Source organism: Oryctolagus cuniculus, chromosome 1 (assembly GCF_051225735.1).
Source record: "Oryctolagus cuniculus isolate XC-2025 breed Fujian yellow rabbit chromosome 1, ASM5122573v1, whole genome shotgun sequence".
In the NCBI taxonomy this organism is placed as follows: Eukaryota; Metazoa; Chordata; class Mammalia; order Lagomorpha; family Leporidae; genus Oryctolagus; species Oryctolagus cuniculus.
In genome coordinates this window covers 68,794,023-68,818,317 of record NC_142867.1, presented here as the reverse complement: position 1 = coordinate 68,818,317, position 24,295 = coordinate 68,794,023, and the positions used below count along the sequence as shown (strand labels likewise).

Below are 24,295 nucleotides of genomic sequence, written 5' to 3'. Positions count from 1 at the left end.
CTAGGTGAAGTCACCTAAGATAGAAGCATGGTCATTTAATAATGCGAGATGAGACTTGACACGTTGTTTCAGATGGACAGACTTGATTGCCCATTTTTAGTTTTTTCTTACCACTATGTATACATGATTCCCTAATTAGAGTTTCTTAGTTTGTGACCAGCCTATCTTTGTTTAATTTGAGAATTACCAGATTTCTTGTTCAGGAAACCTGCACTTTCCTAAAATCATACGTAAAGTACACATTGAATCATTTTAGGCAGTGTTATGAGATTGAGAGGAGACAATTTAGGCCAGTTATTGAAGGGACATATTTACAGATAAACAAACCTGAAGGCAGGACATGGGATGAATATGGGGAGGAAAAGAATTACTTAAATCCATTTATGTTTACTTGTGCCAATAGCTTAAATGTACTATTTATTCTAGAGAGCTATATGTCCAAGAACTCTGAAGATGATGAGCTGGCTAAGGGATCAAAGCGGTCAGCTCGAAAACGAGGCCGAAGCACAGATGACTATTCAGAAGCAGATGAAGAGGAGGAAGAGGAAGGCAAACCATCTCGCAAACGGCTACACCGGATTGAGACAGATGAGGAGAGTTGTGACAATGCTCATGGAGATGCCGATCAGCCTGCCCACGATGGCCAGCCCAGGGTCCTGCCCTCAGAGCAAGAAAGCACCAAGAAGCCCTACCGGATAGAAAGTGATGAGGAAGAGGACTTTGAAAATGTAGGCAAAGTGGGGAGTCCATTGGACTATAGCTTAGTGGACTTACCTTCTACCAATGGACAGAGTCCTGGCAAAGCCATTGAGAACTTGATTGGCAAGCCTACTGAGAAGCCTCTGACCCCCAAGGACAGCAGCACAGCCAGTGCGAGCCTGGCTCCCAATGGGACAAGTGGCGGACAGGAGGCAGGGGCACCAGAAGAAGAAGAAGATGAGCTTTTGAGAGTGACTGACCTTGTTGATTATGTCTGTAACAGTGAACAGTTATAAGACTTTTTTTTCCATTTTTATGCTAATTTATTCCACGGTAGCTCTCACACCAGCGGGCCAGTTATTAAAAGCTGTTTAATTTTCCTAGAAAACTACAGAATGACTTTTTAGAAGAAAAGTTTCAACAAACCTTGAAGTCTTTCTGTGAAGTGACCAGTTTCAAACTTTGAAGATAAATAATTGCTGTAAATTCCTTTTGATTTTCTTTTTCCAAGTTCATGGTCCTTGGTAATTTCATTCATGAAAAAAAATCTTATTATAATGACAACAAAGATTTGTATATTTTTGACTTTATATTCCCTGAGCTCTCCTGACTTTGAAAAAGGGTGGATAAGAATGCATTCCAAACCTGTGAGGGCCCAAAACAGAATTTAGGGGTGGGAGAAAGCACTTGTGCTTTAGCTTTTTCATATTAAATATATATTATATTTAAACATTGACAGTGTAGGTGATTAACAGACTGTCTAAAAGTTCAAGTCTGTTCTGTTTCAGTTTGAGAACTATAGGTAACATCATACATAAGTCATTTAGTAACAGCCTTTGTGAAATCAACTTGTTTACTATTGGAGATAACCATGCTTAATAAAGAAGAGACCATGAAAGTACCATCATAAAAAACCTTAACCTAGTTTCTGTTATAATGGAGTTTCTTGTTTAAAAACAAAAACAAAATCATCTGAAAAGCATTTGTACAGTAAAATGTATAAAGAAGCTTTGACAACCACATTGTGCTAGCAACAAATTTTTTAAATAGCTTTATGCAGTGGTTATATAGTGGCCTTTAATATACTGTATCTGATGGAGAGTTATTAGTAAAAGGAATATGGTCATCTTACAACTCAGCTGAAATATAAACTTTGCCTACAGTGTAACTCTTGTCTTCTGGCCACTTGATGTTTAAATACCTGAAAGTGTCATTTTGAAAGAAATACATCTATATATATAACATACATGAAGAGATGCTAAGCTGACAATGGTATTTTAGCACATTTCAAGATGGGGAAGGGATTTTCAGGTGAATTTTAACTGGTCTATTCTTGCCCTTAGTATCTACTTCAAATTGAAGTCTACAAACAAAGCAGTTCCTTTGGGAGGTTTTTAGTTTGTGTGTTTGTGTAAGTATGTGTGTATGTGTGGGTGTATGTGTCTGTGTGTTGGAATTTCCTATCTGCCTGGATATATTAGCAGGGTTTGAATGTAGGTTTTGGCCTTTGGCCATTAGACTTCTATTAAAACTCATTAATAGTCATACAACCAACATAGAGATGAATGAGAACTGCCACTATACTCAATAGGCACCATATCCATTTTAAACATCTCAATAATTTAAAGAAAGAGAAGCCCTTTGTTTCTGTAACTAACTGAATACCTAACATGATAATTGACACTAAAACCTGAACTTTGTCTTATTTAGTTTCTGTTACAGCTGTAAAATTTCAGGCAGAACCATAATATTGTACAGAGTGTAGCACTTGTATTAAACCTTTTCTGTCAAATTCTGAAACCGTCAACCATTACTTCTGTGAATACTTTTGCCCTGGGATTTGGGTTTTTCTGTTCCAGTGTTGTGTCTGTTGCCGGCAATGGACACACTGTATCTGCTGCTGGCCCAAGGAACTTCGTTAATTTTTCTTCCCAAATTATACATTATATGTGCTAGTCAGTGTATAGTAAAGCACTTCTCTTTTTTATTATTAAAAAGCTGGCATTAGATATGCATTATAAATACCTCTCTAAAAACTTTATACTACTCCTTTTCTTTCCTCAACAAGTTTTGCCCTTAAATCTTATCTTTTGGCTTTGAAAGTTTATAGCTGTTGTTTTTCAGTCATTGTTGGGTTTTTTGTTTTGTTTCACTTTAGTTCTGTAGTACCCACCCATTCATATTTTTGCTTCGACTCTAGCAATGTGTATGTATCTGTATAAAAAATAAAATAATGAAAGCAGCCTAAAAACAGGATGCACCAATAGCAAGTTCCAAGCAAGTTGTGATTTTTGTTTTTAGATAATATTCCACTGGAAGGGAGAGAAAAGCTCACATTCAGAAACAGTAAAGCAGGGCTATGACCAGAGCCAAATTAATCCTCCTTTCTAGCTAGATTTATTTATTTTTTTTTGAAAGCTAAAAATTTAACTTTTAATTATCTAAAACAGGCAAACAGTAGAAAGATACCTACTAGTGCAAGGTAAGTGGTTCAAATGTGCAGATGACCTCTCCTGCTACTCAGCCTCCCTCTCCCATTAGCCCTGCAGCCGGGTACAGCCACTATCATGCAGCAGCTCTCCCATGTGCCCTGTCTCTACCTCTGGACACACCAGCTCCTGCTTCCACCTGTTCTACTCTTCACTTAAATAAGTGATCACTAATATTAAATGGTTAGATGACTGACTTTAACAGCACCCATAATATGAAATAAGGAGTTCTTTTTACCCTTCTGCCATAGAAAGCCCAAGATAATTTTTAACACAGTAAATATTGTGTATTCCATTTAGCGAATATCCCACTGACACAAGACACTTGTGCTGCTACTGACCAAACCTGACTAAGTATCATCTTCAGTGGGCATATCCTTTCTAACCTTATATTCTGATTAAACCAGTTAACTGGTTCATATACCACAAATGTAGTTCAAGCAGCTGATACATACACATTATTACTATGCAGATAGATTGATTATAGCTGATTAAACTTTGATAGTTAAATAGTTGTGCTGCTTGGTGTTTAGATCCAGTCCCTCAGAGAGTCTGTGTTCATTGAACTACTCTGAAGAAGTGTAAAAAAATATTAATGTTCTATATCCAAAAGAGAATACAGCCATTAGGAACTGGAGAAAATACAAGAACGTAGTAATCCTAGTGTGTAGACCAACCTGGATGCCTATTAGAGCATTAACCATGGATTTGGACTGACAGTAGCTGTCATAGAGCCCTTTAATAATTTACACTCCCTGTGTTTGAAATACAAGTTAGACTCCCAGTATCAACAAATGTATTGAGGGGAAATGTAGTTTACTATTCATTTGCAATTTCTCTAAAGGTTTGGAAATTTGCCAAATTTTACAGTTTAGAAGCTTTGTATTAAAATATTTGTGAGAAGGACTCGGACTGAAAGTACACATTTTGGTTTTGTGCATTTGTGCTGATGAAAGAATGTTTAGTGTAAAATATTTTCCATTGTTGGCACATTACTGAAAAATGATGACAGAGATTTTCCAAGAATATACATGATATATTGAAGTTGGTTTTCCTTGACATCCTTTTCCAGTTGGTCAAGGCTGCATATTCAGAGGATAAAGTGTTTGTATTTAGAAAAAAATCATGTCTACTGGGAATCTTAACAAAAAAAAGGGGGGGGGGGGACCTGCCAAAGAACCAAGAAGTTCAAATGCTAGTGAAGGTAGAGAAAAAAAGATTTTTTAAAATTAATTTTAAAAGGATATTATGTACTGTCCAGTTTTCACTTTTTCATTGATAGAACCCATGCCATAATAGACATTGGAGTAAAGTACATATATTGTGAAATATGGACATTTACTTATTTAAATTGAGGGTTAAAATGATGGGAAAAGGTAGCTATTTTTAATGGGTATTGATGGAATCTCCTTTGTCTCAGGAATGCTTTTTTAATTCCTTTCTGTGAGCATAAGAGATGTTAACCATTCACTAGCTTGTTCTACCATACAACTATTAAGAATTTAATGAATCTATAAGTTTATATTTAGAAAAAGTTGTGAACTCCATTCTTTACCAGGGGGATAGGTCCATAATGCAAGATGTTGCTTCATATCTATTATTTGATTTCTTAAAAGATAACTTTTAAGTTATTTTTAGATGAGTATTAGAATAATTAAAAATGAAATCCAGTATTGATTGACTATAAAAAGAAACCAGACATTGTAACTGATAAAAAATTATGAACATCATTTAATTAGAGAAAAACAGTTTCTCTTGTTTGACAGTTTTAAAATAAATCTCTGGTTCTCCGAGAAGCAGAAAATACCAAGACTCTATATGCTGTATAATCAACCTCATCCTCACCTGTTTAATGTGATTCATTATTAAACTAACTTAAAATAAAATCCATTCCTGTTGTATCCACCATTCCCAGTGTGTGCCTGTAAACTCACCGTGGAAGTGGCAAGCTGGTATTTTCTTTCATTGTTTTTATACCAATCTCAAAAGGCCTTATGCTATCAATGTATTTAAACTGGGTTATTGTGTTATATGTTCACTTAATGATTTGTTTTCAAAATATTTCGTTCCAACTGAAGATTTTGAACAGTTTTTGAGTGCCAAGAATTGCTAAGTAAGTATGAAAGTAGAGTCATTCCTAAGTAAAGAAGCAGTCGTAAGCCAAAATGTAGGAAGCTTGGTATATAACCACTTCAGATTACACACTCAACACTTTTTTACTCATACATGCCCTCTTAAGAAGGTTAGAATAGGATCTTCTTAGTGGATTTTTAATTTTGGTCATTTAAGCTCGATTTTTTTTCCATTTCATATTTAAACCACTTTGGGAAATGCTATAAACTCAATTATGGCACATTATAATAATGATTTCAGTTAATAAAAGATTTTTATTTTAATAACTTTAAGATATGTCTATCCTATACATAAGTTATATAAGAAGGCATAACAAATTATTAGATGAGTAGGAATTTATTAAACTCTTACTAGACATTTTGAATGAGAAAAAACATTTTTAAAGGAACTACATTTGTGTTTTTTGCCAAATCGGTACAAGCTAGAAAATGTGCTAAGGACTGAATAACCTGCCTTGTTCTTTTTGCCACTGGATGATGTAAGTTGAGAATGGAATTGTTAACCCTAACTATATTTTCTTGACTTTCATCAGTTTCTAAAGAAATCTAATTTATGTGTTTTGGAGTTTTGTTTGATCTGTATTTATTGAGTTCTGGTCACCAACCAGGCGTCTGCATGTTATGCTTATGGACAGCCAGAACACAGTCATTGGGGAACTTAATGGCTCAAGACCTTCTGAATCATTTAACTTATTTTGTATGTTGCAAAAAAAAAAATTTATTTTGCTTGAGAGTCACATTTTTTTATAACTGTACAGCTCTTAAGGGATGGGAGGTGGGGAAATACCCTAAAATAGGATGTAGATTTTTACAATTGTGTTTCTGCTAGAACATCTACAGGTGCATTATGTAATTAAACCTAAAATTGTTTAAAAATTTGTGCCATGGTCTTTTTCATTTTCCTGCCCTTTAGCAGAGTTGGTGCATGTGAATACTACTATATGGACAAGGCTTGGAATTAGACTAAAACTTCTGTCTTGAGAGCTTTAAAACCATTGCATGTAAAGTATACATACATGTAGAAACATACATATACACAGATTTAATTTATATTAATGTAAATGGGTTTTCAGGATTGGAATAGCTATAATAGCCCAAATTTGAGATTTAAAAGCATACTATTTCAGTGCATGATTTTCAAGATACCTAAATAAGGTATTCTCAATGTTGGTCTGGTATTTTGTTCTCCTATCAAAGTAATGTCTTGGTAATAGTATCTGAATTATAGCTTGCCCCAAATTACCATGAGGTTTTATGTGCACTTTGAAAAGGGATGTCAGGTGCTGAGTTGGGGGTGGGGTAGGACAGGGCTTGTCTTGGTTTCTTTTTATCTATAAAAGAAGGAAAAAAAGAATTGTGCCATTTGGTTATTCAATAGACTTAATGCCACGAGAATATTTGCTGAAATAATGGCAGGAAGGGGAATCAGGTTCAAGCTTCAATCCCTTCCTCATCTGATAAATACCTTGTGATCTTGTGGAACTCTGACTCTGGCAGTATTTTTACCTGGCATGTGTTAACCATGTTATATAACCGATAACCTTTGTTTAAATGCCAGTACTTTTTGCCATCTAATGATTTTACCATTCTAATCCCTCACCTTTGTAGCACAAATGTATTCTTGTAAAGAATTCGTCTCAATGTGTCAGTTTCTCTCTGAGCTACCTTCATCTGTTGTCAGCTGATTTAGGAAGGCGGTTGTTACCCATTTTGAGGCAAAGACAGGATCATGAATTTCCATGTGAAGAATACAAATTCCAAATAAGAATTTGTATATGCTATATTTTAGAATTTCATTTTGATTTTAAAGTAATAGCTGGGATTCAATGAGTGTTTGATCACAACATCTCTTGGATTTTCAGACATGCTTATATGAAATGCTTTATTTTCCTATGCATAAAAAGAAATTATTCCTAGAATAGGTTCTCAGAATATTTTGTTTCTAGGAGATAAGAGCTAAAGCAGAAGCTCCAAGATTAGCATAAAACTTACTTTAGAGGTCATCAGGACTATGCTGTTAGTCAAATAGAAGAAGCTGGAGTGCTGTCTGTCACATAATAATGTACTGCATGTATGGGGGGAGGGGAGATCTGAAAACTGGAAATGTGATTCTGGTAACACACAGAGAATTTTGTGCATAGAAAGTATGGAAATTCCTGATAGCTTAAAGCTTCAGGAGTTAACTGCAGTGTATAAACACCTAGTGTGTTAGAATTGCAGTGCATAGTTGTATAAGTACAATATTCCTTGTAAGTGACAACCAAAATATGTTGTGGCTGGTGCCAATATTTTTGTTAATGAAATGTTCAATGTCTCACTACAGTCTGATCAGAACTCTTGATGTTATAAGCCAGGCCTGAAGCCATTTTATAGCTATCGGCCTACTTGTGTAACTTTTTCTTTCAAAATGTTTTATTATACTTCTGTCATTTCTTTCACTTAATATATGTCAATTGTCATAATAAAAAATTTAAATAATTTGATGTATTTAGCATGATGTCTTTGCAAACTTAAGTTTATTTTAAATTTTGTGACATGGAAAGCTAACAATTTGTGTGGCAGGTCATACAGGTCAAAATAATTTTTATCATCTAGGAATATTTTAATTACTCTTTCATTATCTAGGAAGTAATTTGCAAGGGCATCAGTTTCCCCCAAATGATTGTAAGGCTGTTTGCCAACTAGATAAATTAGATAATTAGAAAACTGCTCTTGGTTTCTGTCTTCATCATTGGGAAAAATGACACATGTATGAGGCCATGGGCTGGGAGCGGGGGGAGGGCAGTGCCCCATGGGAGCACACAACTAGATCACAGTACAGTAGGCATATGGCAAAATTTTCCAGTTCATTCTATGGAAAACAGTTTTCTAATAACTTTGTGACTGAATTCCTATGAATAGGGGATGTTTGGGTATAGACTGACCTGTCATTTGGCAACAGTATAATAGACCAACACATTAAAAAAGGAATTAGTTCAGATGATTTTAATGAGTCCCCCAATCCTGAATATGATTCTCATGTAAATGCTTACTTGATAGTTTTTCCTTACTCTTAGATTACTACTGTAAAATTTACCTTGAGCCAAATGTTTTTACCAATAAACTAGCAGAACCTTCATTATTTTTTATTCTGATTGAAAATAAAGATTAAGAGGTTTTAAATCAAAACTTCACTTAACAAGATGAAAGATAGTCTATGCTGGCAAGATAATATCCAGTTACAATTTTTCTCAGTGATCTATTTTAAATTTTTCACCTAAACAGAATCAGTTAATTGGAGGTGACATCAGTGTTGGAAGCCAAAGGTAATAGTGCCATCCTTGGCAGCATCAAATGGCTCAAAGGGGTCCTTTCTGGAGTTGAGAGTAGGGCTTAGGACATGGCTATTGGCCCACATATCTCAGATTTTACAGGATGTACAGATACATATTTTGAAAAAAAAAAAAAACGGGGTTGGTGTAGAATATAGTGATCATTTAGTAGAAGTGGAGTTACTTAAAATATTCTAGTGAAGTTAAATGTTGAGATTGTTTGGGAAGAGATGAATGTGTGTGTCATTTTAATTATTCAATGATTTTGCACTGGTCCTCTTACCTCCTAAAAGTTTACATGGAAATCAAGAGAAAGAACATTCAAAGGCGGTGTCACTAGATGTTTGCAACATTAGTTAGCACCTGGTTAATACCTGAAGTGAAAAGTTAACTTGGACCCTCCTAGTTTACGGTATAGGCCACATGTAGCTTCCTTATCCTTCCTCTTGTGCATTTTAAAGCCACTTTATCCTAGCCTGTCTCCAAAAAGAGGCATCTTCTGCTTTTTTGCAACAACTCATCTGCCTGTGTCTGACCTGGTTGCTTTCCTGTTACCTCCTTTGGGTCTTTCATATCTGTTATCTCCATCTCTGATCGCCATCCCTCTCATCTATACAAAGCTCTCCCTGTTGTAGAAAACAAAATTTTGATCCTGCCTCTGGGTCGGTTTCCCTCCCCAATTATTTTGTGCTTGACTTCTAGTCTTTAAGTAGGCTCTGGATACTAAAGTGTTTTTGGAAATTCTCACTGAAATCTTAGAAGTTCCTGAGAGAAACTCCAGGAAATCAGCAGGCTTCTCAGCCAACATACCTGACTACTGTACAGGAACGAGTGTCACAGAAAGCTGAAACATAGCAGAGAAGCTGCTGCCCTCTTTTCCCTGCACCTGTTTCATGTTTTCCTTTTGAATGTCTATTTTGTTTTCTCTTCTACATTATTACTTGCTAGTGACACCAGTAATTGCACTGTGACTTTATGCAACAAATCAGCTTTTACTAGAGCCTAAAAGTTAGAGAAAGGACTTGATTAAGATAGACGCTGATTTGAACCTATGCTATCTCCAGTTTTCAACCACAAAAGTAGATTTTCTGGATTTCAAATCCAGTTGCTTTGTAATGTTGAGTTTTCAAGGTAAGTAAAGCTAAGTAACAACAAAGGCAGCTCAATGCTAGAAAATCAGAAAGTTGCCATCAGATTCAGAATCATCGAAAAGATAGGGCTGGGATTTTACTGGGAGATGCTGCAAATAGAAGCAGGAGAGTGTTAAAGAGCCAAGGATGCAAGGGTCTACCATCAGGAAGAGTTTATGAGAGGGGAAATAAGATTTCTAGGAAGGAGTCTTTAGCATGATCATCTAGTGACTTACCATTTCCTACTTGTCCTCAATCCTTGGCAACTATTGGACTTTCTGTCTCTAAGAATTTGCCTATTATGGATATTTCATGTAAACAGAATCATACAATACGGACCCTTTTGTGTCTAACTTCCTTTCATTTAGCATGTTTGCAAGACTTACTCATCATTGTCATTCCTTTCTATAGATGAACATTCTTCTGTATAAATACACCACATTTTGTTTATTCATTCATCAGTAGATGAAAATTTGGGCGATTTTCACTTTTGGCTTATTATCAACAATCAGGGCTATCATGAATAATAAACATGCATGTACAACATTTTTTGGATATATTTTCAGTTCTCTTAGAGCAAAATTATTAGTAGTAGAATTCCTTACAGGAAGGTGAGATCAGTGTGTGATATTGACTTCAGTGTGCTCTTTAGGTGTTCTGAACTAAACTAACCTGATGCCTTCTTCCAGGATGAAGTGTCATGATAGCCACTGGTATATACAAGAGGCACGCACATTGTGTCCGCAAAGTTCCTGTGTTGGAAACCTAATCCTCAGTGCAACGTGTTGAGAAGTGGGACCTTTAAGAGGTGATTAGGTCGTGAGAGTCTTTATGACTATCCTAACGCCATTATTGACGGAGCGGGTTTGGCTTTCTCTTTATCCCTTTCTCTTGCATTCTCTTGCCCTTTCACCTTCTGCCTTCCAGCATGGGATGACAGCGAGTAGGCTCTCAGCAGACACAGCCCCTGAATTTGGACTTTCAGCCTCCCTAGCTGTGAGCCAAGTAACTTCTATTCACGATAAGTTTTTCAGTCTGTGGTACTCCATTATGGCCACACAAAGTGCTCTGAGCAGTTCCATTTCGGATGATCTCATGGAGAATAAGCACTTTTCTGGAGATATCAGCAAGTAACCCAGGACAGCAGCCAGCATCTATCAAGTCTTCACAAAGGTCCCCGAGTGGAAGAACTGTTTTTTAGCCTATGTTTGATTTCAGTTCAGCACAGGTCATGTGGAGGCTGAAACAGCCCATGACAGACATTATCTGCATTTAATGTACAGTCAGGTACAGGCAACTAGGATCTGTGAATTGAGGATGACATAAGAGCCACGAATTTTTAAAAATTTATTTTGATTTTTTAAAATTTTTTTTTATTTGAGAGACATAATTAGGGAGACAGAGAGAGAGAGAGAGAGAGAGAGTCTTCCATCCCTGGTTCCCTCCCCAAATGGCCGCAATGGCCTTAGTTGGGCCAATCCAGAGCCAGGAGCCAGGAGCTTCTTCTGGGTCTCCCACGTGGGTGTAGGGACCCAAGCACTTGGGCTATCTTCCATTGCTTTCCCAGACAAATAGGAAGCTGGATCGGAAGTAGAGCAGCCAGCACTCAAACTGGTGCCCATATAGGATGCCAGCGCTGCAGGTGGAGGCCTATGCCACAGCACTGGCCCCTGTTTGTTTATTTTTAAAGTCAGTGTTACAGAGAAAGAGACAGATATTCCATCTGCTTGTTCACTCCCCAGATGGCTACCAACAGTCAGCACTGGCCAGGCAGAAGCCAGCAGCCAGGAGCTTCATCCAGGTCTCCCACGTGGGTGACAGGGACCAAAACACTTGAACCACCTTCTACTGCTTTTCCCAGACTATTAGCAGGGAGTTGGATCAGAAGTGGAGCTGAAGGGACATGAACTGGAACTCATATGGGATGCTGGTGTTGTAGGTGGTGGCTTTATCTGATAGGCCACAATGCCGGCCCCTTTTAATTTTTTTAAAGATTTATTTACTTGTTTTGAAAGAGCAGAAGAAGAGCTCTTCCACCCTAAAAGCCTGGAGTTTGTCTTTAGCACAAAGTCAATATGTGTTATAAGTCTAAGTGAAAAGCAAGACTTCACTGAGCCCTTTTTGTCTTACTAGTCTTCTTAAAACTGAAGGTTCACTCCCTAAATGACTGGGGATGAGCAAGGCCTACGGGGAGCTGGGAACTCATCCGACTCTCCCAGGTGGGAGACTGGAGCTCAATTACTTGAGTCATCACTGCTGCCGCTCTCGGACTGAACTGGCAGGAAGCTCAAGAAAGGAACTGGAACCAGGCGCTGAACACAGGTACTCCTTCAGAGTAATACAGATACCAGAGAATGAGCTGGGATGTGTTCTCTCATTTTCTATTTTGTAGAACAATTTATGAAGTATTGGCATTAATTCTATAAATATTTGGGTTTTTTTAAAGATTTATTTTATTTACTTGAAAAACAAAGTTACAGAGATAAGTAGAGACAGAGAAAGAGGTCTTCTGTTCCACTGGTTCACTCCCCAGATGGCCACAACGGCCAGAGCTGCGCCGATCCAAAGCCAGGAGCCAGGAGCTTCTTCCGCGTCTCCCACACAGGTACAGGGGCCTAAGGACCTAGGCCATCATCTACTGCTTTCCCAGGAAATAGCAGAGAGCTGGATTGGAAGAGGAACAGCCGGGACCAGAAAACCGGTGCCCATGTGGGACACTGGCCAGGGCTTTAACCTGTTGCGCCACAGCGCTAGCCCCTTTCTATAAATATTTGATAGTATTACCACTGAACCATCTAGCTCTAGGCCTTTGATTAATAGTGTAACTACTTTGTTATAGGTCTGTTCAGATATTCTATTTATTCTTGAATTAGATTTTATTCTTTCTGGCTTTCTAGGAATTTGTTAGTTTCTTTTAGGTTATCTAAATTGTTTGCATACAACTGCTATTAATTTGTTCTGAGAATTCTTTATAGGTAATTTTTTTTTTTTTTTGCCTTCAAGATTATCTTTGGCTTTTGACAGTTTATCTATGGTGAGTCAACATGTGGATCTTCAAATTTATTCTGGTTAGAATTTGTTCAGCTTCTTAGATGTACAGATTCATGTATTTTAATCAGATTTGTTAAGTTTTCTGTCATTGTTTTTTCAGATACTCTATTTATTTTTCTTGCACAGCAGAGAGCTGGATGGGAAGTGGAGAGCTGGGACTCAAACCAGCGCCCATATGGGATGCCAGCACTGTAGGCGGTGACTTGACCCACCATGCAACAGTGCTGGCCCCAAAACTACATTTTAAATAACAGAATGTAGCCACTCTTTTTTTAATATTTATTTATTTATTTGAAAGTCAGAGTTACACAGAGAGAGGAGAGGGAGAGAAAGAGAAAAAGAAAGAGAGAGAGAGAGATCGAGAGATCTTCCATCTGCCGGTTCACTCCCCAATTGGCTACAACGGCCGGAGCTGTGCTGATCCAAAGCCAGGAGCCTCCTCCAGGTCTTCCCATGTGGGTGCAGGGGCCCAAGGACTTGGGCCATCTTCTGCTTTCCCAGGCCATAGCAGAGAGCTGAATCAGAAGAGCAGCCGGGACTAGAATCGGCGCCCATATGGGATACCAGCACTGAAGGCAGCAGCCTTACCTGCTACACTACAGCACTGGCCCCTGTAGCCACTCTTAACGAGAGTCTCCCATACACAGAGTTTGATGTTATGGTACTTACAGTGGTTCTTATTTGAGATCTTTTTATAACTAATTTGGTAAATTCTGCAATGTTTTGATCAAATGTGGACATTAAATTTTCACTGATGTTGGTGATCAGCCTGTTTTTGGATATAAGTTTTCTTAAACACTGTAATTTTTCAGTGCTACTGTGAATCTGACTGTGGGGGAGGGACTAGGCCAAATTATAATACCACAAAGGTTGCTGATTTTGCTGATATTCAGCTGTTTTTCTTGAATAAATTCTGTTACAAGTTGGTTTTGCTGGTTTTTTCAAAGCTTGTGTGGAGGACCAAATTTTCAAGTGATCCCATTCTCTGCCACTTTTGCTGACATTGTAGGTCTTTGTTTTTTTTTGTTTTTTTTTTTTTATTCTTTATTTTCATTTTATTTGAAAAGCAGAGAGACAGAAAGATGTTCCATTTACTGTTTCATTCTCCAAATGCCCCCAACAGCTAGAGCTGGGCCAGGTCAAAACCAGGAATCGGCAGCTCTGTCAAGGTCTACCATGTGAGCGGCAGGGACTCCAGTACCCGAGCCATCAGCTGCTGCCTTCCAGCACGCACAGCAGCAGAAAGCTGATCTGCAGCAGAGTAGCTGGGCTCCAGCCAGGCACTCAGATATGGATGCAAGCATCCCAAGCAGCAACCTGACTACTGTGCCACATGCCTGCCTCCAGCCTTTGCTTTTAATAAGTTACATCTGCAATTATCAAGGAAGATTTATCTGATTCACTGCTTCACTTATACAACCAATTCAATCCCTTTTAAACTAATTCAACACTTTGGTCAAACATTTTGGAATGCCTTATGTGTAACAGGACTAAACATTAGCAATGTAACCTCCCAGAGGAGCCCCCAGTCTTTTGGGGGATATGATAAGCTAAGATTTTTTTTCCTTAAGATTTATCTATCTATTTATTTGAAAGGCAGAGTGACACAGAGAGAAGGGAAATAGAGAGAAAGACCTTCTATCCACTGTTTCACTCCCCTAATGGCTGCAAGAGCCAGGACTGGGCCAGGCCAAAGCCAGGACATCCTGGTCTCCCATGTGAATGGCAGGGGCCCAATGTCTACCTTCATTCTGCACTGTCTCTTCTTAGTCCAAGTTTGTATCCTACCTGGCTTGTACTCCGAATGTCTTTAATAAGGAATGGGCCTTTGGCCTAGAGGTTAAGATGCTGATTGGGATATCAATGCCCACATTGTTATCAGAATGCTTGGGTTCTAGTCCCAGCTCCACTCCCAATTCCAGCTTCCTGCTAATGCATACAGTGGGAGGCAGCAGGTGATGGTTCAAGTAGTTGGGTTCCTGCCACCCACATGGGGAACCACATTGCATTCCCGATCCCTGGTTTTGGCCTGGCCCAGTCCTGGTTGTTGCAGCTATTTGGAGAGCAAACCAGCAGATAGGGAGATTTCTCTGCCTCTTAAAAAAATGAAGAAAAAAAATTTAAAGTCTTTAAGTAGTCTTCCTGTCTTCTGTTTCTCCAATTTCAGTCTCAATGAAGACATCAGAGGATCTTTTGAAAGGTATATGTGGTTAGGTAACTTCTGTACCTTTTGGTTTACATGTTTGTATAGTCTATCCCTCACCCATTTCTCATGTCTGGGTAGTCTTACCCTCTCTCAGGAAGCTTCTGCAACATGATGCTTCTTTTAGTTTCTCAAACTGAAATGATCTTAGCAGCTGCTGTAATCTCTAAAATAGTCTCCCTTGGTTCTACCCTACCTTCTGAAATCCTACATAAACATGAACTCAGCTTCTCCTAGCAAAACATGCTCCCTACTTAAGAGTTTCTGATTGTTCCAAAGCACCATTATTTAGCAAGAACTTGAGTGAATCTCAAAAATATAATGCTAATTGAAGGAAGACTCACACAAAAGCATGTATACAGTATAATTCTACTTATATAAAGTTCTAGATTAGACATAACTAATTTATGATGAAAAAATCGGATTAGTAGTCTGAAACGGAGAGTTGCTATAAAGGGGAATGAGGAAACAGGGGTGGTAGAAATGTTCTGTATATTGATGGAATGCATGTATTCATCAAAGATGTATACTTAAGATCTGTGCATTGCAGCAAATAAAATACATCTCATTAAAACATTGTTTGGAAAATAAGAATCCTTATGATAATTTAAATAATACGATTCAGTTTATCATACATATAACACTATTTTTTTCACCTTACTGAGTCTATAAGCTGTCAATCAGGTACCACCTCTTCCAGGAAGCCCCTCTTAAGCCCTAAGACTGTTAGGTGCTCCTGTATCATCCTGCTTAATGAGCTATATATACATATATTTTTAAATTTTATAACCAGAAGCTTCTTCTGGGTCCCCCACATGGGTACAGGAGCCCAAGGACTTGGGCCATCTTCCACTGCTTTCCCAGGCCATAGCAGAGAGCTGGACCGGAAGTGGAGCAGCCAGGTCTTGAACTGGAGCCCATATGGGATGCCGGTGCTTCAGGCCAGGGCATTAACCCACTGCGCCACAGTACTGGCCCCAGTGAGCTATATTATAATCATTTGTCTTTTCCTCCACATTTGAGCTTCTTAAACTATTAGCTCTCTATCATCAATGCCTGTCAAAATGCCTTACATAAAGATACTAGAATAATGGCAAAACTCATTTGCTACTCATCCAATCACATGAGTGAAGTTGGCATTACTGTTCCTGTTTCAGAAATGGAGAAACTGAGGCTCATAGTTTAAGACTTTCTTAGGACTCCAAGTCAATGCTTCTTCCACCCTAGCTGCTGCTGCTTTTTTTTTTTTTTTTTTTTTTTTTTTTTTTGACAGGCAGAGGGGACAGTGAGAGAGAGAGACAGAGAGAAAGGTCTTCCTTTTCTGTTGGTTCACCCTCCCCCCCCACAGTGGCCACTGCGGCTGACGCGCTGCACTGATCGGAATGGGCCAACCTCCACTGCAGTCCCGGGCCACAGCAGACTGCTGGAAAGGAAGAGGAGTGACCGGGACAGAATCCGGCGCCCCGACCGGGACTAGAACCCGGTGTGCCGGTGCCGCAGACGGAGGATTAGCCTATGGCGCCGGCCCACCCTAGCTTCTTCTAACTGAAAAGATATTGCTAAAGACCCCATTAAGTTTGCACACTAAGTAAGCACTCAATCTCAGTATTTCTTGGATAAGAAGGTACCAGCGATTCCAACCAGCCATTTCTAATTTCTATCTGAAAACAATGTTAACAGCAAAGGTAAATTCCTTAAGCCCTGAATTTTCTCCTGTTAAGTTTTTAAAATAAAGCCTTTTCCTTTACTGACAAATTAATATGTGCTTATCATAGAAAAAAAGAAAAAAGTTAAATACCTTGTAGCCTCAACATTCAGAGATAAGCACTCAACATTTTAGGGTATATCCCTTCAGTATTATTTGTACATAAAATTTTTTTGAGATTTAATTATTGGGGCCAGTGCTGTGGTGTAGCAGGTATAGCCACCACCTGCAGTGCTGGGATCTCATATGGGCACTGCTGTACTTTCAATCCAGCTCTCTTCTATGGCTTGGGAAAGCAGTAGAAGATGGCCCAAGTCCTTGGGACCCTGCACCCATGTGGGAGACTTGGAGGAAGCTCCTAGCTCCTGGCTTCAGTCTGGCCTAGCCCTGGCCGTTGCAGCCATTTGAGGAGTGAGCCAGTGGCTGGAAGATCTCTCTCTCTCTCTCTCTTTCTCTCTCTCTCTGCCTCTCTGTAACTCTGCCTTTCAAATATAAATCTTTAATTTAAAAAATATTTATTTAGTTATTTATTTATTTGAAAGGCAGAGCTACAAAAGAGGGAGAGGTAGAGAGAGAGAGAAAGAGAGCAAGCGAGAGATATCTCTTCCATCAGTGATTTACTCCCCAAATGGCCACAATGCCAGGGATAGGCCAGACTGAAGCCAGGAACTCCTTCTGGGTCTCCCACGTGGGTGGCAGGGGCCCAAGCATCTTCTGCTGATTTCCCAGGCACATTAGCAGGGAGCTTGATCAGACATGAAGCAGCCGGGACTCGAACCAGGACCCATATTGGATGCTGGTGTCACAGGCTTTACTTGCTGAGCCACAATGTTGGCCCAGATTCTTCACAGTCAAACTGACAGCTGATAAAACCAAGCCAAGTACTCCATCGTTGTACAAGCCAGATGGCCTGGACACACAAGATCTGAGGAAGAATTAAGAGCCGAATTTTTGCTCAGGAGTCAGCAGTAGCTCCTAGGGGATACTGGAGGTTCTCAGTAGAGAAAGGCAACGGAAGCTGAGGGGGCAGCAGCAGGAGAGTTGGTATTATCCTGGCCCGACACCATAATAGTTAGGCTTTCAGACTCATTGTCTCTCTGATCAAGAAGTCTGTGACATCATAATCGGTAACATAAGACATCTATTTCAGTTTAAATTGCTGTCTTATTCAGACTCTGGAATCTGAGTATCTGCTAATATGGGAAGTTATGACCTACTGAGGACTTCTCTTAACTATAATTTAGAAGAAGGACTCTAATGGTTTGTTAAAACAAGGGTATCACTACCTGTGGATCATCTGCTGGGCCTGTTCCAAGATTCACCATCTTCACTGATCATCCTCGCCCTGTGATTAAAAGACAAAGGAACATGAAATTGAAAGGAATATTACAGTATTAACATTAACTTCTGGGGCTGGCACTGTGGCGCAGCAGGTTAACGCCCTGGCCTGAAGCGCCAGCATCCCATATGGGTGCTGGTTCAAGACCCGGCTGCTCCACTTCCTATCCAGCTCTCTGCTATGGCCTAGGAAAGCAGTAGAAGATGGCCCAAGTCTTTGGGCCCCTGAACCCGCGTGGGAAACCCGGAGGAGGCGCCTGGCTTTGGCTTCAGATCGGCGCAGCTCTGGCCGTTGCGGCCAATTGGGGAGTGAACCAGCGGATGGAAGACCTCTCTCTCCCTCTCTCTCTGCCTCTTGTCTCTCTGTGTAACTCTGACTTTCAAGTAATATAAATAAATCTTTAAAAAAAAAACATTAACTTCTACCTCCTGAAAACCCTGCACACAATGGGAAAACATGCTGCTGGGCATCTTAGTGAGCAAGCTGTTGGAGTTGCCAGACAGTACTAAATGGATTCACCTCTTAACTCCATCTCTCACATGTAACCATGTGGTCTTAAGAGTGCATAGCAAGGGATGGTGCTGTGGCTCAGTGAGTTAAAAGCCCGGCCTGCGTTGTCAGCATCCCATATGGGTGTCAGTTTGAGTCTCGGCTGCTCCACTTCCCATCCAGCTCTCTGCTAGGGCCTGGGAAAGCCGTAGAGATGGCCCAAGTCCTTGGGCCCCTGCACCCACGTGGGAGACCCAGAAGAAGCTCCTGACTCCTGGCTTCAGATCAGCCCAGCTCTGGCCATTGCAGTGATTTGGGGAATGAACCAGCGGATGCAAGAGCCTCCCCCACCCCACCGCTCTGGCTCCACCTCTCCCTGTAACTGTCTTTCAAATAAATAAAATAAATTTTTTTTTTTGACAGGCAGAGTGGACAGTGAGAGAGAGAGACAGAGATAAAGGTTTTCCTTTGCCGTCGGTTCACCCTCCAATGGCCACCGCGGTGGGTGCGCTGCGGCCAGCGCACTGCGCTGATCCGATGGCAGGAGCCAGGTACTTATCCTGGTCTCCCATGGGGTGCAGGGCCCAAGCACTTGGGCCATCCTCCACTGCACTCCCGGGCCACAGCAGAGAGCTGGCCTGGAAGAGGGGCAACCGGGACAGAATCCGGCGCCCTGACCGGGACTAGAACCCGGTGTGCCAGAGCCGCACGGCGGAGGATTAGCCTAGTGAGCCGCGGCACAGGCCTAAAATAAATCTTACAGAGAGAGAGAGAGAGAGTGCATAGCAATAGAGTGATCCAGTAAGAATGGATTTATAAGAAGTTTAATTCTTACTATCCAAAGAGGAATATCTTTGTAATCCTCTGTCAACTGGTTCTAAGAGGTGGTGGTTTATAGTGACAATGCTGGACTTGGAACAAAAAGACAACAATTCTAGCTGAGTACCAGTAATGTGGCCTTCAGCAAAATTACTTCATTTCTCTTATCTTTCATTTTCTCATCTGTAAAGTGGTCATAATAACAGCTACTTTGCCTGCCTCACAGTATTACTATAAAGATTAAAGGAGGTATGGGGGAGAAAAGCTTTTATTTATTTATTTTAAAAATATTTATTTATCTACTTGAAAGAGTTAGGGAGGCCGGCGCCGTGGCTCACTAGGCTAATCCTCCACCTAGCGGCGCCAGCACACCGGGTTCTAGTCCCGGTCAGGGCGCCGGATTCTGTCCCGGTTGCCCCTCTTCCAGGCCAGCTCTCTGCTGTGGCCCGGGAGTGCAGTGGAGGATGGCCCAAGTGCTTGGGCCCTGCACCCCATGGGAGACCAGGAGAAGCACCTGGCTCCTGCCTTTGGATCAGCGTGGTGCGCCGGCCGCAGCGTGCCAGCCGTGGGGGCCATTGGAGGGTGAACCAACGGCAAAAAGGAAAACCTTTCTCTCTGTCTCTCTCTCTCTCTCACTATCCACTCTGCCTGTCAAAAAAAAAAAAAAAAAAAAAAAAAAAGAGTTAGGGAGAGACAGAGAAAAATCTTCCATCTACTGGTTCACTCCCCAAATGGCCACAACAGCCAGAGCTGGGCTGATTGAAAGCCAGGAGCCAGGAGCCTTTTCTGGGCCTTCCAAGTGGTTGCAGGGGTCCATACACTTGGGCCATCCTCTGCTGTTTTCCCAGGTGCATTAACAGGAAGCTGGATTGGAAGTGGAGCGGCTGGGACTCAAACCAGTACCCATATGGCATGCCGATGTCACTGGTGGTAGCTGTAGCTGTTATGCCAGAATTCCAGCCTCAGCAAAGCTTTCTTTTAAAAAGTGAAACACTAGACCAATGTGAGATTTGTCATATACCTGCTGCTTATGCTATTCACAAGGACCCATATAAGAAGCAGAAGGTAGAAATCCTCCCCTTCTTTAAATACTTGGTGATATGCCTCAGTTTGCTTTGACATATATTTACTGCAGAGCCTCATCTAGCACTGTCGTTGTACACTGCCAGCATTCAGCTGGCACTGTCATAGGCGTCTGAAGAGCCCCTTGTCATAGCTGTATCTTTCCTCCAGTTATAAAGTTGGATAAAATGTTTTGCCATTAGGCATTCGCTTTCTAAAAATGACACTATGGAAACTGGGTCATGTTAATATGAAATTATTATACTGGTTTGAGCCAACTTTCCCCCTGTATTATTTAGTGGTTCCATTTCTGAGCAAAGCATTGGCTGTTTCACTAAATACTCAGCCACAAATAAATGTCTTATGGGAAATCTCAAACTTGTCATTTCTCAGATGAGATTTGTTAGCTACTCTCAAAAATCTCCTGAATTCTCCACTTTGATAGAAACAAGCCAGAACCCACTCAATCACTTAAGCTGCAAATTTAGAAAAAGCCTTGACTTTTCCCTCTTCTTCATCCACTGTGGTCTTTACAATCACAAACGTGTTCCCCTCAATCTATTTCCAAATGCTAAGGATTTGACTTTAAAATAGCTCTACCATCTTTAACTATCCCCATCCTTTTTTTTTTTTTACTAATTAAATACTTTATTGAATAAATACAATACCAAACAAAAACGCATTCAAATGCTTTCTTAAAAAAAAATCAATTTTAAAGGCCTTTCTATTCAGGCTAATGACAAACACAATAAAGGCAGATATGCTAATTTAACATAATTGGCTGATTTTATACAGCACTTATACCTTTTAGTCCACAAGTATATTATTAAATGATAGAGAACATCTAATACAACCATTTCTTTTTTATTTTTTTATTTTTTATTTTTTTTTATTTTTGACAGGCAGAGTGGACAGTGAGAGAGACAGAGAGAGAGAGAAAGGTCTTCCTTTGCCGTTGGTTCACCCTCCAATGGCCGCCGCTGCAGCCGGCGCACTGCACTGATCCGATGGCAGGAGCCAGGAGCCAGGTGCTTTTCCTGGTCTCCCATGGGGTGCAGGGCCCAAGCACCTGGGCCATCCTCCACTGCACTCCCTGGCCATAGCAGAGAGCTGGCCTGGAAGAGGGGCAACCGGGACAGAATCCGGCGCCCCGACCGGGACTAGAACCTGGTGTGCCGGCGCCGCAAGGTGGAGGATTAGCCTATTGAGCCACGGAGCCGGCTCTAATATAACCATTTCTACAGAACTAGGAAATAAATGTCTAAGAAAGAAAGATTTTACAGACCCCATCTTTTATACCCACCCCAACAGTCTAACTCTAAAGAGGAATAAGCCAATGACTTTCCTCACAAGAGCTCACGACTAATGTCGCTTTGCTATCAAAATCTGTATTTCTGATCCGTTATGAGCATTGAGACAAGATTCAAATATTCCCAAAGAAAGAAGCACAATGCACATTGTGATCGCCTATTCAGCAACAGCGAGCACTGCATTCAAACTATCTCATCCCAGGAATTAAATAAGGTCAGCCACATTCATGGGCATTTCCTCCACTGTAGTATTGTAGAAAGTCTCAATGTCACGAAGAATCCTCTTGTCTTCTTCAGTAACAAAGTTTATAGCCACACCTTTCCTCCCAAATTGACCCCCTCTGCCAATTCTGTGAATATAGTTTTCACGATTGGTAGGTAGATCGTAGTTTATAACCAAAGACACTTGTTGTACATCAATCCCACGAGCCAACAAGTCAGTAGTGATCAGAACACGGCTTGATCCTGACCGGAATTCTCTCATGATGACATCTCTTTCCTTCTGGTCCATGTCACCATGCAGAGCAGAAACTGTGAAGTCCCTGGCATGCATTTTCTCAGTGAGCCAGTCCACTTTGCGCCTTGTATTGAGAAAAATAACAGCCTGCGTAATGGTCAGTGTTTCATACAAGTCACAAAGTGTATCCAACTTCCATTCCTCTCTTTCAACATTAATATAGAACTGTTTGATTCCTTCAAGGGTCAATTCTTCCTTCTTAACCAGAATTCGAATTGGATCTCTCATGAATTTTTTGGTCACTTCTAACACATCAGTTGGCATCGTGGCAGAAAGCAACACAACCTGAATACTGGTATTTAGTTTTTGAAAAATCTCATAGATTTGATCCTTAAACCCTCTGCTCAACATTTCATCTGCTTCATCCAAAACGAACATTTTGATCCATTTTGGAGAAAGGTATCTTCTGTTTAACATATCAAATACTCTCCCTGGTGTACCAACAACGATATGTGGTGCTTCTGCCTGCAATTTTTGCATTTCATTCCTAACGTTTGTTCCACCAATGCAGGCATGACAAGTTGCTCCCATATAGTCTCCAAGTGCCAGAATTACCTTTTGGATCTGTTGAGCCAGTTCTCTGGTGGGGGCCAATACTAGTGCTTGGGTCTCCTTGAACTCAATCTCCAGCTGTTGCAGGATGGAAATAGCTAGCAAATGTGGCTGTCTTGCCAGTACCTGACTGAGCTTGAGCAATCACATCATACCCTTTAATGCAAGGAATAATAGCTCTTTGCTGAATAGCTGTAGGCTTCTCAAAACCGTAAGCATAGATGCCCCGAAGAAGAGACTCCTTTAAATTCATATCATCAAAGTTATCAACAATCTCATTCCAGTTGCTCTCGATGACACCATCGGGGTCCATTCCCTCTGGGCCGCCATGTTCTCTGTTATAGTCCGCAGAGCCACCAGACATGTCCGAACAGCCACTCAGCGCCCGACTGAAAAGTATCCCCATCCTTTCTGCTACTCTCATCTGTTCTACGGCAACTGCTTCCTAATACTTTGTTCATTTTGCCCCTCCTCCAGCCTCACTACCAACAAACCAATGCAGCTTAAAAACCCAAGACTCCTCTAAATGTGGAGGAGATAGAGTAAATTACCACCACGTGTCCCGTCCTGCAGCTTCAACAATCCAGCATACTGCCTCGTTATTACCAGCGATTTTACAGGCCACAAGAGTGGAGCCTAGAGAGACTGACAAGAGTTCCACTAGGTGTCTCATGATCCAACCCTTGCTCTTGAATTGAATGCCTCAGGTCTCTCAGGTGTAAAATTCAAGGCAGTAGTAACTCCCTATAAATAAGTAATATGGACATAGTGCCTAAAACAGTACCTGGCATGTGTACTCTGCTAACTTTAGCTACATTCATGACTATTCGTAGTCTTCACTGCTGCTAGACGCGTTACTAAGTGACTAAGGAGGAAATACAGCAAGAGTTCCATGTCTGGGGGGTTAGTTCTTTTCCCTTTGGCGCCCCATCTTTACTGCCTAACCTGCTCTTCACCCTGCGTCAATTCTCTCTTCGTCCCCTCGCCCGCCTGACACGTGGGGACACGTGGCTCTCGCGCCAGGTGCATAACTGGACCTGGCTGTGTCCACCTGACCTACGAACAGCCCGGGTGAGGCGGGGGCAGGAAACAGTCGTGAACTGAGCCGGGAGACTTCTGACCTCTAGAGGACGGTGGTCTCCACTTCCTGTGCGTTCTCAGGCCAAGAACTCCGTGTCTCAGGCCCGTTTCCTCTTCTGTAGAAAAAGGACTAATATTGTTCGTCCTTCTGCTCTGATAGGGGTACGGTGACGACCCTGAAGTTCCCAGAGAACCCTCGGCTATTCCAAGGCTACAGCCTCAGAAAGAGAGAAGCAAAGTGAGGGGTGGGGTCGCCTGAGAAACGCGGCCTGGTCTTCATGGACCTCCGAATGTTTTTCCTAGATTGTCTCGTTTCTATGGTCGATGGCCCTCAAATTTCCGCGCAGGCTAAGTTATTCTTCCGGGGTGGCTGCCACTGCTTCCGGGGCGGGTCGGAGCGAGGTGGG

General features: G+C 40.9%; 1 protein-coding gene, 1 long non-coding RNA gene and 1 pseudogene across 6 annotated transcripts in view; 1 reads left to right on the top strand and 2 right to left on the bottom strand.

Annotated features, from left to right (window-relative positions):
- Positions 1 to 7,803, top strand: part of RSF1 (remodeling and spacing factor 1) — a 165,599-nt gene extending 157,796 nt beyond the window's left edge. For all 5 annotated transcript variants that reach the window (XM_089331464.1, XM_002708674.6, XM_089331447.1 and 2 more), the window contains one exon: positions 427 to 7,803. In XM_089331464.1, the coding sequence (XP_089187590.1) occupies positions 427 to 995 (569 nt within the window). In that variant the 3' untranslated portion in view covers positions 996 to 7,803. The remainder of the gene's footprint in view (positions 1 to 426) is intronic.
- Positions 7,804 to 13,079: 5,276 nt separating this feature from the next.
- LOC127483708 (uncharacterized) lies at positions 13,080 to 24,243 on the bottom strand. Its single transcript, XR_007910215.3, has 3 exons — positions 23,930 to 24,243; positions 18,007 to 18,065; positions 13,080 to 13,327 (listed from the first exon to the last, which is right to left on the bottom strand). It is a non-coding gene; the product is annotated as an uncharacterized LOC127483708 (long non-coding RNA).
- Positions 21,798 to 23,242, bottom strand: LOC100351055 (eukaryotic initiation factor 4A-II pseudogene; annotated as a pseudogene).
- Positions 24,244 to 24,295: the final 52 nt, after the last annotated feature.